This window comes from Pituophis catenifer, unplaced genomic scaffold (genome assembly GCF_029215685.1).
Source record: "Pituophis catenifer annectens isolate HBS135680 unplaced genomic scaffold, rPitCat1.0.hap2 SCAF_1, whole genome shotgun sequence".
Lineage (NCBI taxonomy): Eukaryota > Metazoa > Chordata > Lepidosauria > Squamata > Colubridae > Pituophis > Pituophis catenifer.
In genome coordinates, this window is record NW_027256881.1 from 23377986 (window position 1) to 23398764 (window position 20779).

At 44.0% G+C, this 20779-nt stretch overlaps 1 protein-coding gene across 1 annotated transcript; it reads left to right on the forward strand.

Moving 5' to 3' along the window:
* Positions 1–4426: 4426 nt before the first annotated feature.
* LOC139319235 (pro-opiomelanocortin A-like) lies at positions 4427–13036 on the forward strand. The gene is made up of 3 exons (XM_070947004.1): positions 4427–4503; positions 9007–9163; positions 12365–13036. Exons 1-3 carry the CDS (start codon positions 4427–4429, stop codon positions 13034–13036), a joined length of 906 nt encoding a protein of 301 aa, XP_070803105.1.
* Positions 13037–20779: the final 7743 nt, after the last annotated feature.

The following is a 20779-nucleotide window of genomic DNA, read 5'->3' on the forward strand; positions in this document are numbered from 1 at the left end:
TAGTCCAATATCTCCTTGCTTCAACGCATGGCCACCACATGTGGTAATAAGATCCTGGGGTCTGATGACATTTCCAACACTTCTCTGATTTATTCTGGAACATTCTGGCTATCCTCGTCGGGGGTAGGTGCCACCTGTAAAACATCTTATACAGATTCTCCTTGTATGTTGTAGACATTGTCATTTTGTAATTATGTGACCACAATTTTTGCCATTTCTCTAAATCATAACCATAACCAAAATTCTTCCCCCATGCTATAATTGATTCGTTAATTTGTTCTTCTTCCAATTTTACCTCTAATAAATAGCCATATAGCTTTTGTAATTACATGATCATCAGAACCCATTAAAATCTTATCTAAGTTAGTCAAACTGTTATAAAAACCTTCTTGTTTGAGATCTTCTTGGTATCTAGAAAGTATTTGCATATATGAAAACCAATCCATCTTATATCCCTGATCTTCTATATCTTGCTTTAATTTAAGTTCACCTTTTTCATCCAATAATTCCTTATATCTGATAATTTGTTCCCCTTTAAACGTCACTGAATATGAAAAAGCTTCAGTTGTAGATATCCAGACCGGAATCTTCAAATAGTGATGTTTTTTAATCTTCTCCCAGTTCAGCCATAAGACTTCACGTATTTTGTGTCTTCTAAAATACCCCTGTATTTTAGTTCCTTTATACCACAAAAAGGCATGCCATCCCAACAACAAATCATGTCCCTCCAAGTTTAATAATCTGGTATTTTTTAATAATATCCATTCTTTGATCCATATTAAACTAGCTGCTTGATAATAAAGTTCAAAGTTAGGCAAGCCAAAACCACCTCTCATTTTAGCATCTTGCAACAACTTAATTTTTATTCTTGCCTTTTTCCCTTGCCAAATATATTTCAGTATCATTTTATTCAATTCTGTAAAAAATTCCTTATCCAGCTTTATCGGAATTGTCTGAAATAGATACAAGATTCTAGGCAAAATGTTCATCTTAATAGTTGCAATTCTACCAATCAAAGATAATTGCAAGTTTCCCCATTTTTCCAAATCTTGTCCTATTTGTTGCTTAACCTTATTATAATTATTTTCCTTAAGAGAACTACACCTTGCTGTCAGTTGTATCCCCAAATATTTTACCTTGTTCGTGACCTGGATCTTTGAAATCTCCATTAGTTCTTTTTGCTTTTTCAACATATTTTTAGTCATTATCTTTGTCTTATCTTTATTAATTTTCAAACCAGCTACTTTCCCAAACTCTCCAATGTTTTCTAACAATTTATTGACATTAATGGTTCTTCAATAATAAAGACCAGGTCATCTGCAAAGGCTTGCAGCTTTTGTTTAGAGTATATAGCTTCAATTGCCTGGCAGAATTTCTTAGCAAAGCCCATCTCTTCCATTTGTATCAAGCGTGGCTTGATGGTCATGTGACAATTCTTTAGGATTTATCAGAGGTACTGGTCTACCAGGCTTTTAACTGCTTGCAGAGCTATACCAGTCTACTCATTTATTTTTGCAGGCACCGGTCTACTCATTTATTTTTGCATGCACCGGTCTACTCATTTGTTTTCTTTTAACACTGATCAGCTGTAGGGCGGCCCTTTGAAGCCCCGCGGCAAGAGTTCAAACAGTTTTTTCCCCTCTAGCCAATCAGCTGGGATTCAAGAGGCAGCAATAGATTGGGGGTGGGGCCAAATAAAAGGTAAGAATAATGTAGGGGGGGTGGGGGGTGGGGGGGGCGGGGGGCAGAACCGGTTCAGTGATGTCATATTGTCACCGCTACCGTCTCGGCAGAACCGGGAGGAACTGGGAGGAACCCACCACTGACACCCACCCATGCATATCTGCATTATAACACTCCATAATCAAAATTCTCTGTTAGTTCCATTACTGAAATATTCTTAAATTTCAATCAAATGTATTCTCCCCATCTCTCATCAATGAAGCCTATTTGACAGAGTTTGCCCTATGGGGCCATAGTAAACAAATCCTTGCCACCGTCTGTTAACCCATCTCATATTTTTTTCTCAGTTTACTTTAGGTTTCCAAAATGCAACGCTTCAAACTTTTTGTCCTTATTCTAGCCTAAATCTAGTAGGTTGTATAGACTCAGCAACTTCTTTTCTTTCCCTGTCCCTTCAACATCCTTTTTAATTTACCCCTCTATAAATGGCAGCACTTAAATCTTCTTTTCTTCTATGAGGATCCTCTCATTCTGGAATCTCTTCACTTTCCCATTTCTATTTAATCAAAACAACAGGCACCTCCTGTTTTGTCACTAAATTCATCTTTGTAGGGAACACAATATCCCTATATTCTGGAAGGTAAATAAAATAAAAGAATGATAGAGGGATACACTTCCCCTGAATGTTTGCCGATGTGTCACTGTTTAACAATGCTGGCCAGCAATTTAAAATTAAGCCTACTTTAAATAAAGAACAGTTGAGTACATCATTCTATTGCTAAAATGGAAACAGAAAATACCCCTAGCTTTTGCTAATGTTTTGCTGGAAGCCAAATTTTTGGGTTGTGTGACAAGCCTATGATTATACTCTTAGTCCATTAGTATCAGAACCAGACTGTAAGCCTAACATTATTGTAATTGGTTGCACAGTCATCCAGATGTTTAGACTAGAATTGGCATTTTTATACATCTATTGAATTGTTTCCAAGGACCCGGAAAAGGCAGATTTTTTTTTTGATGGTGTTAAAGGTATTGTCACAAGATATAAGATGTTCCAAGTAAAGTTTACATCTACAGTTGACTGATGATGATTTTGTCACTGCCAATGGTGTTCCAGAGGTGCTCCAAATGTTTTGGGATTGAATCCACGGTGCCAATCACTATTGCTTTCTTTTGCTACTTCTACTTCTATTTGCAGGTCTTTCCTTTTTGTGATTCTTCTTCATTTCTTTCTCTTCTCTTCTGCTGTCTCCTGGTACTACAATGTCTACTATCCAGATTTTTTTTTGACTTTCTTATTGACAATTGTTAAATCTGGGGTATTATGTGAAAAGTGCTTGTCTGTTTGAATTCGGAAATCCCAGAGAATGTTAGCTTCTTCATTTTCCATTACTTTGCCTATTTTATGGTCCCACCAGTCTTTGCTTGCAGGCAAATGGCATTTCTTACAGATCTTCCAATGCTCCATTGTTGCTACTTGCTTGTGGTCAGTCTGTGTGACCTGTGTGACTTGTCTGTTGCCTTGCCATGTTTCTTTTCTGTTTTTCATTAGGGCTTTCTTGTAGGCCAGTTGTTGGTATTATTATTGTTATTATTGTCGTCATCATCATCATCATCATCATCCCGATATTTATTTTTTGTCAACTCAAGGCCTTAGATGTTTTCTTTTTCATGTTTTTTTTTATTAAAGTACTCTAAATAATTTACATTATTCTAACATAGATATGCTAAAATATTTCACAAATATTTGTAAATATGGTGGGTTGTCCCTTGTCATTTCTCAAAATTCAGTTTAAGCAAGATTTCTTGGATTTGTTTTGTCCTGAGTGACCATTTAGCTCATGTGCAAAATCCAAGAGATATTACACTTATCAAAAGTCTTTCATATTCTTTCATATTTCTTAAAATTCTTTAGGTGTCTTTCTAAATAAAGGCCCCTCTAATTTGGTTCAAATATAGCTTTTGGTGAAATGTGCTTCTAGATTACTGTCAAAATCTAAAATAAAAGTTGGAAACCCTTAGATGAACAGGAAGGGAATTCCATAAAGCTTTTTAGAGCTGATTGCAGTTATAATTCGGGGGATGGAGGCATCATTTAAAAACTAGGGAATTTTAGAGGGAATTGCTTAAGATGACTGTAGCTTGGGAGACATGGCATCCTACTGTCATGTCATCTGAAATCCATCTGACCACAGTGGTACACAAATGTTACCATATGGACCACCAGTTGAGGCTCTTTTGTTTTGCCAAACTGAACAAAGGAACTTTACAAAATGCAATTTGGAAAAGGAGAAAAAAAGGAGAGAGAATATTGAACAGATGTGTATAATATGCATGCAATAGTGTGTTAAACCTCCATGAACCAATATGCCATTATTACTAAAGGGTGTCTGGTTTTTAATTAAAAAAATAATAATCACCTGTCTACTCCTGATCCGCAGAACCAATTTAAGAGGATAAAAATGGGGGAAGTTTTCCAGTGCCTCATTCTAGTAGTCCTCTTCACATTGGGGTGCTAATCCTCCCTTCACCTCCAGCTGCCTTTCATGAGCCTTTCCCCACGTATCTTACGTCATCTTGGTGGATGCCTGCTAATCTCTCCCATTCTTGTACACCTGGAGCTTTCCTGGACACCTCCCCTTTTATTGTTGCTTCAAAAGGTCTCTCCGGAAGGTTGCTCTAGCAGTAAAGACCAGCTTGTGTGGTATAAAAAGGGGCTGGGGTTGCAGCTGAAACCTTGCAGATGTTAAGAGGAAGAAAGGGAGAGACTGAGAGAGGAAGAGAGGGAGAGAAGAGGGAGAACTCTCGTTGCAGCAACAGGTAAGTAATGCTCTTGCCTTGGCTGCACTTTAATTCTTCAGATACTGGTCCCATAAGTTTCTATCTGAACGGATGGCAAGGATTGCTTCATTCATTTTCTTTCAAGTGTAGGCAAAGAATCATTGCCTTTAAAGTTTTGCGGTGCAGATCCCAGCTGACAAATATCAAGAAGGGAAAAATTCAGACCAGGGCACGGCAAGAGGTAGCTTTGGAGGCAAGGAAGCAACTTGCCATCTATGGCATGTCCTGTTTCTAAGTTTCTATTATATTGCAGATAGCCTTTACAACGGAACTGATCCACCTTTATTTGCTTCTTTCCCAGCCAAGAGCTTATTTCACATGCATAGTTTTGCTTGCTCTTTTTTTGTAGACAACTTCTGCTCTCTGCTTAATTGTCCAGGAGTTCTGCCTGCATAGACAGTTGTGAATGCAATATCCCAAGTGGGTTGAATAATTAGAATTAAACGGGGCAGAAACTAAAACCTTCTGAGAAAGATGACTTTGTAGTTATGTATCTCTTCAAGAATAAAATCCATTTGCGTTTTTTTTAATTGCGTTTTTTAAAACTCTTTTTTAAGAGTTTTTCTTTACTTATCCTTTCTTCTAGCTTCAAATCCATATTCAAGAATGTATAAGCTCTGGGGATGACAGTTCTTCTAAAATACAATTAGTGTTTGATAGACTACTAAAACTATTTTAGTTTATATATAGTTATATATTTATAGTTAGTTATAGTTATAGTTTTATATATACATCTACATCTACATCTATATCTATCTCTCTCTCTATATGCTTGTTTTTTGCAACTAGGAGAAATAACAGTTTAATTTTACTAAGAGGGAATATTTATCCCTTAAAACATATGTGGAGGAAAATATGAGAATGTAAGGTATCTTAAAGGGCATCTAATTCACTGAAGAAAGAGAATGCATATTCTTGACATTGAGGATGAGTAATTCTTCCATGGAACTGCTATGCAAATCAAAAGCAGTTCCATTATTTTGGAGATTAAAAAAATCCAGTTTTGTTATTACATGGGGGAGATGTGTAAAATCCTTGCATGTAAAAGCCTGAATGTGGGAACATTATGGTAATAGTATGGGAAGAAGAGGGAAATTCAACCTAGCAAGATTCTCTTGAAATTTGGTGATGCCTAATTATTCTTCTAAATACCATGGATCCAATTTCCTGCAGAATTTTTCTGGACAAGTCTCATTGAAATCAATGAGAGCTGCCTAAGGAGGCTATTGAAGTCCAACATAAAACCTATTCACTAAAGATCTCCTTGCGGAATCATATCCTTGGATCCAATGAGCCGCTTTCTTTTCACAGAGGTCTTGGTCCTCCGTTTGTGGCCTTTTCTCTTGCTCTATTGCAGTTTCACTGTGGAAGAGGAATGTACTGAGTCTGACTGTGTGGAATACTTGGCAAACTCTCTACTTAAAAAAATATTTTACTAAATTTATATGCCATCCATCTCACTATTGAAGCAACTATAACCTTCTATGCACATTTCAGTTTCTTTTTCTCCCTTCTTATTTTCTGCTTTTTGTGTTCTTATTCATTTTTTAATTAAACAGTTTCAAGCCGGTATCTCCTTCAATTGCCAAGATCCTTACATCTCATGAATGAAGGCAAATATACATGTCCCAGGATAATGTTGCAGGATCCAATCTGAGTCTGTCTTAAAGGTAAAGGTTCCCCTCGCACACATGTGCTAGTCGTTCCTGACTAGAGGGCGGTGCTCATCTCTGTTTCAAAGCCGAAGAGCCAGCGCTGTCCGAAGACGTCTCTGTGGTCATGTGGCCGGCATGGTTGGCAGAACCTGGGACAAGTAATGGGAGCTCATCCCATTACACGGCACTAGGGATTCGAACCGCTGAACTGCCGACCTTTCGATCGACAAGCTCAGCGTCTTAGCCACTGAGCCACCGCGTCCCTGGTTAATCAATCTGAGTCGGTTAAAGGCAGCTCTTAATCTTCCAAGTTTTCGGGCTCATGCTGGAGCCCATCTTCAGGGAATTTCTCTCTCACCAGATTGTATTCTGGTGAGAACACTTTTGGGTGAGAGAGAAGGTACTTGAGGAGCTCGAGCAAAAGTTCAAAAAACTTAGAAGACTAAATCTCTGGTCCCAGTGACCAACCCAGATTGGATCCTGCATGCTTAAGTTTCTCCCACAGCTTCTTCATAAATTTCAGAGTTACGTGCATGCACTAAGAACAGCTCATGAAAACACACTTCCTTCCAGAATACAATGAAGTTCTTCAGATTTCATATTTGAACTGGCATACTGTTATTGTAATATGAATCTTCTAGATGAACTAGCAAACTAACTTGGTAGTAGAAGGATAGACATTCCTGGAGAGCAGCCTAGTCATTTTTTGTTTGGAGCCACATGGGTCTGTAAAAATTTCAGCAGACCTTGAAATAATAGAGGGGGAAAGTTGAAATGTAAATGTTGAAATGAGAGAGGGGGAAAAAAAATCAAAACCACTTTTCCCCTGCAACATATGTGTTTATTTATAGGAACATTCTTGAAAATACCTGCTAAGAATAATGACACAGTCTTGCCCAACATCTGGAGGAGATTTGTAATAATTTTAATTTTAAGCCTAGAAAATAGGCTTATTTGTGCAGAGACTTGTCGAAAGTGACAGGGTGGTGGTGGAATAGTACAAATAGTCTAGTGAAGGTCTTAGCTGACCACTGAAGAAGTTTAGCTTCACCCCTTTTTCTTTTGCAATAAATTTCATTCCTGTATTTCTGTGGGATTAGCAGCTGTAACTAGGCATGGTTTAGTGGGAGTTTAGGTACTGGACATAGTTATAGCATCATAAACTATAGGTAAAGGTAAAGGTTCCCCTCGTACATATATGCTAGTTGTTCCTGACTCTAGGGGGCGGTGCTCATCTCCATTTCAAAGCTGCAGAGCCAGTGCTTTCCGAAGACATCTCCGTGGTCAAGTGGCTGGCATAATTAAATGCCAAAGGTGCACGGAACACTGTTACCTTCCCACCAAAGGCGGCACCTATATTTTTCTATTTGCATTTTTTATGTGCTTTTGAACTGCTAGGTTGGCAGAAGCTGGGATAAGTAACGGGAGCTCACCCCGTTACGCGGCACTAGGGATTCAAACTGCTGAACTGTTGACTTTTCTGATCGACAAGCTCAGCATCTTAGCCACTGAGCCACCATGTCCCTTCATAATCATAAACCATAATAATAGTTAATTTCATAAACCATAGTAATAGTTAATTTCAGCCATTGGGACTTGGGATTTTTGGATAAAATAACATACCAAGTAGTCTTCTTTCTTTCTTTCATGAAGGTTGTATTTCTATTCACGGGAAAGCAACAAATACCTAAAGAATATTCTAGGAAACTCATTAGCACCACCATCTCTGGCTAGTTTCACACATTATTACTCTAAGGAATGGTTTGTTTTAACAATGGCTTATTGAACAAATCACAATAGACTGTGTTCCCATACTTCCACTGTGGTTGCCAAACACGGCGGCTGGACTTGTACAACAGGATAAAGCAGAAGCAAATCAACTTTATTAGAGTTTACCATATATGTGTCAGCAAAGCCTGTGTGGGAGAGGTTAAGCAAATTAGTGGAAAAATATAATGTTAACGAGTTCAGTTTGTCTGTACTAAGAGAATAGGAAACATGCATATCTCTACAAGTGCCAACCTCTAATGCTGGAATTGTCTAGCATTTAAAGCAAAGGTTCTTTGCCTTTTAGGACAAATACAGTAGCACATCTGGAATTCTGATAGCATGTGATAGACATTGTCACAATAATGGTGTCAGGGTGGATATGGATATAAAATATGATAATATTTTACCATATTTAAACAAAGGACAGGGATGCTGACTCTGAACCATTTATTTTATTTTTCCAAGAATGTCCCCAGGGTCTCCGTGAGTCTGAAGACATTAATGGAAATGAATTATGCTTGAGACTGGATGTTAGTGTTGCAGCCTGCAAGCTCTTATTCTTACCTAAAATAAGTAGGCAGGTACCAAAGAATGTGCCAGCAGGACTTTGCTACTTTAGACAGGAGCTAATCCTTATTTGATGGCAATTATCCATCAGTAATGCAGATAGAAGAAATGAAGTAAACCAGGACTAGGTAGTAAGACTAGGATAAATCTGGACCAAACCTTTAATAGCTCATGCACCCCATCATTTCATGCTACTTATACCCCATATTTTTTCCCCTTCCATTCAATTATGTCTGATTCTTATAGACTGTCTGGACAATCCCCTGCAGTTTCCTTGGCAAGGTTTTTCAGAAGTGATTTGGCATTGCTTCCTTCCTAGGGCTGAAAGAAAGTGACTGGCCCAAAGTCACCAGACTGGATTTGTGTCTAAGGCGGGGCAAAGATTCACAGTCTCACAGTCTCTAGCGTGATGCTTTAACTGCTACATCAGACTAGCTCTCTGTAATGTATATTATTTTGCTTCCTTTGGTGGCCAATATTTTTGTCTCAGCAGAAACAGTCTTCTTTCTCTGAAGATGCTGAACTCCCAGTGGAGTAGTCTTTGGGCCATCATGGGAGTTCTGCTCATCCATTCAGTGGCAGGAGTGCCTAGCCTCTGTTGGGACAACAGCTGGTGTTGGGAGATGGACACAGAAGTGAAGATGATGGTAAGTGGACTGTTCACCTACGACCCTCTTCTTCTTAGATGGCTGTATTTGGGAGAGATGGCACAGAATGTAGACCATCCAATGAAAAAGTTGTGAATTTAATTCAGGTAAAGCCAAGAAAATGCCTTGTAAAGTTGGTATGAAATTTGTTATCCAACCTTATGGGTGATAATTACTTACTTATATGGAGATTAAATAGAGATTATTGTCCTTGATGCCGTCCGAGCTTGATTATTGTCTTAAAGGCATTTCATTACCCAAACTAGGTAACTTCACCAGTAGTTTGGATAATGAAATGTCTGGAAGAAAACAACCAAGCTCAGGGAGAATTGTGTATGCTAATTTTTTTTAAAAGCCAGATGGCAACTGATCGTGGGCACAATACATAATTAAAATCAAATAATATCTTTTAAAATCATGCTTTATTATCTATATACTGGTCTAGACTTTCACGGCCAGTATCTGTAGTGCAATGTTGAGCTTCAGAGTTTAGTGACCGTGGTTTAGACAACAGATCTCCTGACATTTTGCCAGCAACAGTGGCTGTCATCTGGAGAGTATCTTCTTTTGTCCCCATTCTTAGTACATCTTCTTAGCGTTTCCTTTTGTCTTCACTCCTACCGTCTCTAAAAATGTTGTGAAATTAGGAAGTATGATGATGCAATGTGTTTGTTTGAAAAGATCCTTAGCAGCGCAAGGAAGCTTTTTGCAGCCAGAGATCATATTCAATGTCTGTCTGTCTGTCTGTCTGCCTGTCTATCTATCATTATCTTCCTCCTCCTCCTCCTCCTCCTCCTCCTCCTCCTCCTCCTCCTCCTCCTCCTCCTCCTCCTCCTATTTATATGTCATCTCTCTCTCTCTCCATGAAATCTGAGAGTGATGTGATACTTCATTACAGGAGAGGGAATGAACTTTCCATCTCTTGCTTTCATTTCATTTCTTTTGTCACTTGAGGCAAAATGGTAAACTGTGCTGAAGTTTAATCCATCTGTTTTTAACCCCCCTCTTCAGAAATCAACGAATCCCCTTTGTGGAGGGGAATGTAGTCCATGGGTTTAGGTGCTATAATCCAGCTATAGAAGGGGAACCCACTGATATAAGAGACTATGGAAGGAGAGTGTAGCAGAAGCAAGCTAGGCTGAGTTACCCACTGAATGGCTGATAATGGGAATTTCATTTCTCTACTGTATTATCTTTGATCTTCTTTTCCAGGCCACCAGTCTTTCCATTTCTTAAGCTTTTAGAATGCATTTTAAAATTAAAGCCAAAAAACTCTGAAATAATTACCTTTTTCAGATCTATGTCAGTATGCACAGCAGATCCATATCTTTGCATGTCCAGAGCTCACGGAGATGTCAATCAATAAATGGCAATAATTGACACCTTTTTAGTTGCTGATAACTGAACCCTGCCTCCTGAACTCGAACAAATCAGTTGAAATCCCTCGTCTCCAACTAAAAGAAAAATATTGCTCTTCTACCACATCGTTGTGCATATTTGGTGGTTTGCAACAACAACAAAAAATCCGAGAGGCTGATGGAAATGCTGGGAAGGGAAGGGCACCCTTATGATCAGCATGGTGGCAAGCCTGCATGTATTTGAAAACCTCAAGGGACATCCCAAATGTTAGCAGAATGGTGGCAAAATCTTTCCAAATGGCAGCCCCTGGGCAGCATGTAACAAACTGGTGGTGGCAGGCAGTGCTGAACCCGTACACACATTAAACACCAGAACATTGGAAACTGATTGCTGAAACTGCATCTGACTTGGTTTCACATGGAAATGAAACAGTTAAACTGAGCATGGGAAGAGGAGGTATGCGGTGAGGATACCCTCCCAATGGAAAACAGAACCCTGACCTGAATTACGGAAAGACTGAACTTCTTGATGCAGTAGCAAAGCCAGTAATTTTGCAGATTTGAAAGATCAAAATAACTATTCCTTGCTGGGGAAAATAGTGAGGGTATGAAGCATTTATAATGAAATAGAGGTGGGAGGGCTTCATAATGTGGAAATTGCTGGTAAGTCTGAAAGGGATGCCTGGAAGTTCAGGATGTTTACAGAGGAGAAAAGGATCTCATTCTGAATGTTCTTTAAGAAGCAAAGGATGTAAATCCAGTGGATATATGAAGCATTGACAGGAGTAATTTTGTCTTGGTATTTAACTTCATTTATGATTTCAAACCATTTATCTCACCTAGTCTAGGATCCAATTTCCAACAATGGCTGGAAATTCGTAAGTGGGAAATAGAAACCCAAAAAAGATTCCTTATTTTTTTTGCCACCTATCATCACTGAGAAAAGCAGTTTTTGCTGGTTCCTGACCAAGTGAAACATATAGGAAATTCTTTCAGTGGGAGGATGCCAAAGCAGATGGGCCAAGAGTGGTTTGACTGGCTAGGTGAGATTCAGTCAACTTTTTGGTGGTACCAATTATTCTTAGATCAAAGCCTTCTCTCAAGTTGCTTCCTGCTTTAAAGGAACACATAATTCATGTGCTAATAAGATTCTAAATACAACTGAATTAAATTTAAATAGGTACAGTTGAGCTTTAGAAAAACTTGCCTGCAAATTAACAAACTCCTGACAGATCTGCTGGTGTGTCTGACTCTCATTGCTGAGGCACTAACCAAGGGGTGGGCTTCAGATCCTATAGCAACAGGTTTGCTGCCCTGTTGCTGGGTGGGCATGGCCATGGTGGGCATGGCCTAGTCGGCCACCTGCATCACAGCAGGGGGGGGCATTTTTTGCCCTCTCCAGGCTCCAGAGGCTTTTGTTGAGCCTCCGGGAGGGTGAAAACTGGTCCCCCAGAGTCTGGAGGCCCTCTGGAGGCTGTCTGGAGGTGAGAAACAGGCCTCTTTCTGGACTTCCGAAACCGCCAGTAAACCCATTTTTTGCCCTCCCAGACCCTCCATGCAGCCCCTGCACTTACCTGGAATGATGAATGGGCTGTGTGGAGACTCCTGGTAGGGGCGGGATGAGCGGGGTGGGTGTGGCCAGCTAGGGGTGGCATTTGGGGGTTCACTGAACATTGGCGGTCCTTGGCTAGAGGATCTCCCAACACAGCCGAACGCCCAGGAGCCCACCCCTGCAGTAACCCTGAGAAAAGGGGGAAGGGGAATGAGCTTTAGGCTGAATTGAAACTTTGTACAATAGTTTTGAAGTCAGTATCTCCCTGTTTGTCCCCTATTTCCATTGCAGGAGTGCCTCAGGGCCTGCAGAATGGGCCTCTCAAATGAGTCTCCAGTATATCCAGGAAATGGTCACATGCAGCCTCTCTCTGAAAATATTCAGAAATACATCCACTGGAACAAATTTGGGAAGAGTAACAGCAATGGCGGCAGCTTAGGCAACAAAAGAAAGAACCTTTCCAGTGACTCCAGTGCAGATCTCTTCTCGGCTTCTTCAGAAACCCAAGAGAGCTGGGAAGGAGACTCGGAAAGCCACCAAGAACCCCGTGAAAAGCAAGAAGGCAAGAGGTCCTATGCAATGGAGCACTTCCGATGGGGGAAGCCAGTGGGCAGGAAGAGGCGACCCGTCAGAGTCAATCCAAATGGGGTGGCAGACGAATCAGAGGAGAGTTATCCTGAGGAGTTCAGAAGAGACCTTTCCTGGGAGATGGAATATCCCGAACTTGACTCCCCGGAGGAAAAACAGAGCAGCGAAGCCACTAAGGTTGACAAAGGAAAGCAGCTGAGAAAAATAAAAAATGATAATACTGCCTACAAGATGCACCACTTTCGGTGGAATGCCCCAGCCCTGCCCAAGAAGAAGCGCTACGGCGGCTTCATGACCTCAGAGCACAGTCACACTCCTCTAGTGACTCTTTTTAAGAATGCCATCGTCAAAACTGCTTATAAGAAAGCCCAGTAAGGGTGAGGGAGATTAGGGCCATCCACATCCTGGCATTGTAGCAATGGGGAAAAGGGCCTGGGCACCTCACCTATGAATTTCTCTGACATATTTCATGATAATATTATTAGCGAATATCATTTATTTTCATTGTTCTTACTTATTAATGCTAAATTAGAAACTCGCTGCTTAGGAGACACTTTCACGTTTGCCTTCTGGTTTTGAATATACCAATAATTGGTGGGAAGCGTGGGTGGCAGATCTTTAAGGTGACATCTGCCATTTTGTGCAAGTAAGCAGGAAGAAGAGCTAAAGGAGTAGTTATCTTTCAGAGGGACAGATTATTTTTATATTTTAAACCAGCTGTACAATACTGTAAATGAAAGGATTAAAGTTATAAAATACTACTACTAATACATTTTTTTTTGCAAACTAACCGAGTCTCTGAGGTTGTCTTTTTGGTCACTTGGAGTGCAATCTTCATCATTTCAAAGTCTTCAGCCTGCCAAATGGCGTCAACATTAAAAAAAGAATGATAAATTAAGGGAAGATTTATTTTTGGAGGGGGAAAAACTATATTTGGATTTGTCTTTATAAACCAAGAGTTAGTTGAGAAGTGAGTAGACCAAAAAGCAGACAAAGCCAAATCACTTTTACTGCGTTCCCTGAAAATACGACTTATTCAAAAAGTAAGGCCTAGCTCAATTTTTTTTGGGTAAGCCTAATATACTCCCTACCCCAAAAGTAAGCCCTAGTGAAGGGGTGAGTGTGGCCAGAACACAAAGCAGTCCTTCCCTTCCCTGATCAGCTAATGGCAGCTGGACCCCTTAATCACGACCTGTGGATCAGTTGAGCTGATCAGGAGCTGCCTCTCGTTCTATCTCTCTGGGTGCCTGGAGGTGTTTCTTGCACACCCTTGCCAGTCCCAGCCCTGCTGCGGCACCAGGCAACCTCGTAGCCAAGGGCCCCTTGGACTTCTGCTGCTTCTGCTTTTGGCTTCATGCAAAGAAAGCAGCAGAAGCAATAGAAGTATTTCTTTCTCTCCCCCAAACTCCACCAGAAATGAGTTTCTGTGAGATTTGTTGTGCTGCCTCTGCCTCTTGGAGTAGGACTCTGCAAGCCTTGTGCCATTGCACACACAAATGGCAGCACCGCTGCGAGCGTCATCATACCGGCACCTCCACAAGTGTCATAATACCAGCACAACTGGCATCCTGCCCATTGCGGCTGTGCCAGTATAATGAAGCTCATGGTGGTGCTGCTGTTTGTGCGTGCAATGGCAGAAGCCTTGCAGAGTCCTGCTTCAAGAGGTGGCAGCGGCGGGCCACGTCAGGACAGCACTGGCCAGCTGCTCATCAGCAGGCCACTCTCCTGGTTGGGTCTGGATGCTAGCGGCACCAGCAGTTAATGAGGTGCACAGCCAGCGCAAAGAACAGGGAGATGACGATGGCAATGGGACATTCTATCGCAGTAGCGTGGCCGGGCTGACAGCATAGTTCAGAGTCCTGGGAAGCATGGCTGGAAGTGTGTACACAGACACAATGGCGAACAGCTGACAAGCGGCTGTGCTGTGCTGCCACAGGAAATCTTGCCGTTGCCTCCCTGTTCTTCACGCCAGCCATGCACCTCATTACCTGCCAGTGCCACTCGCAGACAAACCCAGCCAGGAGAGCGGCCTGCTGACGAGCAGCTGGCTGGTGCTGTCCTGACGTGTCCCGCTGCCGCAGCCTCGCTTCTCATTCGACTTGCCAGCTCCGATGGTTGCAGCTCCGTGCCCCACCCATCCCCAGGTATGGCGATGGGGACTCGACAAGGGGCCCTTGGCTGTGAGGTTGCCTGGTGCCACGGCAGGGCCACGGCTGGCAAGAGTGTGCAAGAAACACCTCCAGGTGCCCAGAGAGATAGAATGAGTGGCAGCTCCCAATCAGCTTAGCTGATCTGGGGGCTGGGGTTAAGGGCTCAGCAGCCATGAGGTGACCACACTTTCCACCTTCAAAAAAATGAAGACCTCCCCAAAAATAAGGCCAAACGCTTATTTTGGGGGTCAAAAGAAAATAAGAACCGGTCTTATTTTCGGGGAAACATGGTAAATACATATCTCAAGGGAAATGGAAGCTATCTCTAAATATTTTCCTTTCCCCCCACCACCTCCATTACATTGGTTACCAAATTTGGTGGGGAACTGTACTGTGAATACCTCACTTGGCTACAATTTGGTTGAAAATGAGCATGTGCTTGAGAACCAACCAAAAGATCTTCAACATAACAAGTTTTGACGCCTCAGTTTCATGAAAAACTATCAACAACAATTTCATCAAAACTGCCAAGGAGAGGCTGATACAGAAAATGGAGTCCAAAAAGGAGAACCAGGAGGCACATTTAGCTGCTATGTTGGAACGTCTTCAGGAGAAGGTGAGGGGTCAATACTAGTAAGGATGGAGATGGAAGGTGTGAGTTGCACTGGATCAAGACATGTATGCTAGACCACAATGTGTGTGAAGAAAAACAGGATCACTCCTTTTTCAGGATTTTTATATTCAGTTCAAAATGCTAATAGTCTCTGAAGGCCCATCAGATATATCTTGTGTGAATTCAATAATTATGTTTCTATGGTAGCCAACTAAATGTCTCTAGGGACATGATAGTCGTGGCCCTATTTTTCTTTCATGGTTATTGATATTCAGAGATGTGCAGCTTCTCAAGAAGATTAATGGAAGCCATGTGAGTCCTTTGCATGAGCAGCATGGTGGCCTAGAGATGGAGCTCTCACCTCACAATCAGGAGGCTGTGAATTTGATCCTAGCAGCAGATATTTCTCTCTCTGGGCACAAAGAGAAAATATCTGCTGTGAGCTCTGCATAGGTATCAGGAAGGGCATCCGGCCAGTAAACACTCAGCTCAATTCAATCACTGACTCCACCCCCATGCAAGGTGTTAAAAGGAAAAAAAATGGGAGCCCTATGCATGAATTTGCCTATCCCACTAAATTGATGACTCTAGCCCAGTGATGTCAAACACAAGGCCTGGCAATGGCCTGCGATGTGGTTGGATCCAGGGCTGTCCTGGAAAATGTAAGAGGCTGGCCCATGTGGCTTTGGCCCAGTCTACCCAGTGGGAAGAGGAAACATGCCAGCAGTTTGGGGAGTGGCGTCAATTTGGCCATGCTCACCTAGTTGGCCACACCCAGTGAGTGGCGTCAAGTTGGTCACGCCCCCTCAGTTGGCTGTGCCTGCCTGAGCCCCTGAGGTCAACCACAGTCCTGTTGCAGCCCTCAGTGAAATTGAGTTTGACACTCCTGCTCTAGCCACATCTTGTGATGTTTTTTTTTTTTATTTTATTTTAGGATAAGCATGCTGAGGAGGTCCAGAAGAACAAGGAATTAAAGGAAGAGGCCTCAAGGTAAAGAGGCCCTCAGGCAGATAACAATTTGGACTGACAGCTCCAAGGAAAGATGGCAGCAGGCAGCAGTATATGATGGAGGCTGCCTTAATGCAAAGTGTTGACTGAGGAACTGGGATTGTCCTCAGTCCAATTTTGGAGGGAAGTATTCAAGAAGGGGGTGGGCTGGGGCGATGAAGAAGAAGGAAAGGTAATCTAATTTGGTGATGAGCCCAGAGCAAGCAGAGGAAGTAAAATCACCTCTGGGGTGAGTGTTGTCTTGTGTGTTTTGCCATTGTTAGTCCCCCGTGTGATTAAAACAGTCCTCATTTCTGTGTCCCTTTGTAACTTTCTGTTATGTAAATAGGTTTGTTTGGCGGGAAGTTTGAATTAACTGACCATCAGCTGATTGGCTGACCACCACAGCTGCAAGGTATATAAAGGGAGCTGGCTCCCTGGGTCAGTTGCTGGAGTCTCACCATATAATAAAGATCTGTTGTCACTAACTACTCTGGCTTGCTGCGTCCTCATTCACCCAACGTAACATTGGCGACGAGGATGGGATTTTGAGGCCAGAAGCAGAGGAGAGCTGAAGCCACACTCGAGGAAAAAGAGCTGAAGCCCCGTTCGGAGAAGGGGACCGGAGACCGCATCCGAATCCAGCCAGGCGAGCGAGCGGAGCACAGGAGAATCCCGAAACGATGTCTGCCTATACCCCGCCAGCGCCTTTCGACCCCAAGGAAGAGAAGTGGGGATCCTACATGTCTCAGTTCGAGTGTTTCATGGTGGCAAACGACATGCAAGGGCTACCGGACATTCGAAAGAAAGCCCTGTTCCTGAGCCACTGCAGGCCTAGGGTCTTCGACACAGCCAAAGCATTGTCGGAGCCGAATTCGGTCCACAACATTTCCTGGTCGACGCTACAGACCCTGCTAAAAGACCACTATGCACCAACGCCATCGAAGTACGTCCAGCGCTATGATTTCCGGCAACGGCTCCAGCAGGAGGGCGAATCAATCAGCGAATACGTCGCTGCCCTGCGTAAGGCCGCAACCCAATGTGAGTACTGAGACCTGGATGAGATGCTCCTAGAGCAACTAATCTGCGGAGTGAGAGATAGCCGGCTCCAGAGAAGGCTGCTTGCGAGGTCAAACCTGACCCTACTCATCGCGCTAGACGAGGCCAGGGCGCAAGAGTCGTCAGTAAAGGCTGCAGAGAGATTAAAGAGCTCCCACCTAACCAGAACAATGCAAAAGATGGCGCCAGTGCACCGAGAGGCCATGAGCACCGCGAGCGAGGGGGAGTCTGAAGAAGAGGTCTACCACACCGAACAGTCCCGCACAGCCTGCAGGAAGCCCAGAGACGGATGCACCAGCTGCAGAGGGTCCCACTCATGACAAAACTGTAAGTTCAGGGATGCCGTTTGCGGTTCCTGTGAGAAGAGGGGCCACATCGCTCGGGTCTGCAGATCCAAGACACACCAGAGCTACAAACCACGTGGCCAACCCTTCCAATCAGAGCCGGCGCCACACCGAAGGCCCAACAGAGATGGCGGAAACCGGAAGGGCGTGAAATTTGAAGACGCTGGGGCCTACACCATACGCATCGAACAGACCTGCACCTCGCCCGGAGAAAAGACCTACACCACGGTTGAGATCGAGGGACGGGAGTGCCAGATGGAGATCGACACGGGATCACCGATATCCATCATGTCTTGGGAGAACCTAAAGAAAGTCATCCCCAGCGCACGCAAGCAACAGCTCCAGCCACAGCAACGCAGATTGAAGGACTACCAGGGGAACCGCATACCCGTCGAAGGAAGAGGCGAGTTCCAAGTACAGTATGGGGAGTTTACCGAGAAACTGCCCCTCACCATCGTCAGCGACAACCTCCCAAGCCTCCTGGGCATGGACTGGTTTAGAGCCCTAGGCATGGGGTTCACCGGAGTAAGGAACGTTCGAAGCACCCTGAAGGAGGACCTGATGCAAGAGTTCCAGGACGTGTTCGACGAAAGGCTTGGCAAGTATGTGGGGACCCCAATTTCGTTTAATCTCAACTCCAATATTGCACCCATCCGTTTAAAGCCTAGGCGGGTACCGTTCGCCCTGAAGCCCAAAATTGACATTGAACTGGACAAATTAATCAAACAAGGGGTGCTCGTTCCAGTCGACCACGCCAAATGGGAGACCCCAATTGTGACACCGGTAAAGCCGGACGGATCAGTGTGCATATGCGCTGATTATAAATGCACAATTAATAAGGCCCTGCAGCAGAGCGCCTATCCAGTGCCCATCGTCCACCATTTGTTGCATTCCCTGGGCCCCGGCAAGATCTTTGCAAAACTCGATCTTGCGCAGGCGTACCAGCAGCTGCCGGTAGATGGCGCTACCGCAGAGGCACAGACTATCGTAACCCACAGAGGGGCCTTCAAGTGCACCCGCTTGCAATTCGGAGTAAGCGTAGCCCCCAGACTTTTCCAAAGTACCATGGAGCGGCTACTACAGGGTATCCCCGGGGTGGTACCCTATTTTGATGACGTGCTCATTACCGCCGACAATGAGCAACAACTAAGAGAAAGGCTGAGGGAAGTCCTAAGGAAATTCAGGGACGCAGGACTCAGAGTGAAACGAAATAAATGCATGATAGCAGTCCCTTCAGTCGAATTCCTAGGATACAGGGTAGATGGCACCGGCATACACCCAACAGAGAGCAAGATCAGGGCAATCAGAGAAGCACCCACCCCCAAAGACAAGGCAGAGTTACAGGCCTTCCTGGGACTATTAAACTTTTACGCCATTTTCCTAAAAGACAAGGCAACAGTGGCAGAACCCCTACATAGACTATTAACCAAGAAAGCCACTTGGAAATGGGGGAAGGCGGAAGACAGGGCATTCGCCGGCGTTAAAAAACTGTTATCAGCTGAAAGCTTTCTAATACAGTACAACGCAACGCTTCCCCTTGTTTTAGCATGTGATGCGTCCCCGTTCGGGGTGGGAGCCGTCCTGAGCCATAGACTCCCGAATGGCCTAGAAGCACCCATCGCATACTACTCCCGAACTCTATCAAGCGCCGAGCGAAATTATAGCCAGCTTGACAAGGAGGCCCTCGCCGCCGTTTCGGGAGTAAAGAAATTCCACGAGTACTTGTTCGGGAGGGATTTTGAACTAATCACCGACCATCGACCGCTCCTGGGTCTCCTCGCGGGAGATCGACCAACACCAGCAGCACTATCGCCCAGGATGACACGCTGGGCCATTTTCCTCGCAGCGTACTCCTATCGCCTGGTACATCGACCAGGGGCGGACATGGGCAACGCGGATGCACTCAGCCGATGCCCACTACCCGACAGCCTAGAAGACCCCACACCCGGCATCCCCATCCTGCTGATAGACGTCTTGGACTCTGGGCCCATAACATCAGCCGAGGTTGCAAGAGCCTCGGATCACATGCAAAAGACCATGTGATCCGGACAGTCGCAAGTTGGGTCATGAGGGGGTGGCCGGAAAAGATTGGGAGCGGGGAATTTAAACCGTTCGTGGGAAAACGGGACGAATTGACAATGCAAGGGGGTTGCTTGCTATGGGGCGATCGGGTTGTTATTCCTTTATGTTTACGGGAAAAAGTCTTAACATTGTTGCATGAGGGGCACCCGGGAATTGTAAGAATGAAGGGGCTAGCCAGGAGCTACATCTGGTGGCCCAGCATGGATATAGACATTACCGAGTGGGTGGGGAGATGCCAACCCTGCCAAGAGTCCAGATCAGATCCACCAACAGCACCCGTGAGGGAGTGGGAAAAGCCCCAGGGACCCTGGTCCAGGATACACATTGACTTTGCAGGCCCATTTCACGGACAGACCTTCATGGTCGTAGTAGACGCATTCTCCAAATGGTTGGAGATCAAGCTAATGAAGGCCACTACCACCGACGCAACCATCAGGGAGCTAAGACAGTTATTCGCCACCCATGGGTTACCGGACATCCTAGTGTCAGATAACGGGCCACAATTCACCGCAACACAGTTCGAGGGTTACTTAGCGGGGCTTGGGATCAGACATATCCTTTCGGCCCCATTTCATCCGGCTAGTAACGGACAGGCTGAGAGATTTGTGAGGTCAGCAAAGGAAGCCCTTTCACGTTTAAGTCCCGGAGACTGGCAGGAGAGGATAGACAAGTTTCTAATAGCTCAGCACTCCACACCCTGTACAGCCACAGGCCGAAGTCCGGCAGAACTATTAATGGGGCGGAAACTCCGAGGAATACTAGATAGGCTCAACCCCAATTACTCCCCAGAGGTCTTCAAGCGGGGGGAGAGGAAGCTTAGAGAGTTCACTATAGGGACACCGGTACACGCTAGGGACTATGGACAGGGCCCGCTCTGGGAGGC

Coding starts and splice junctions, on each gene's coding strand:
- LOC139319235 (XM_070947004.1), top strand. CDS start 4,427: ATGTTAAGAGGAAGAAAGGGAGAGACTGAGAGAGGAAGAGAGGGAGAG. Junction 4,504..9,006: donor AACTCTCGTTGCAGCAACAG/GTAAGTAATGCT, acceptor TTTTTGTCTCAG/CAGAAACAGTCTTCTTTCTC. Junction 9,164..12,364: donor ACACAGAAGTGAAGATGATG/GTAAGTGGACTG, acceptor TTTCCATTGCAG/GAGTGCCTCAGGGCCTGCAG.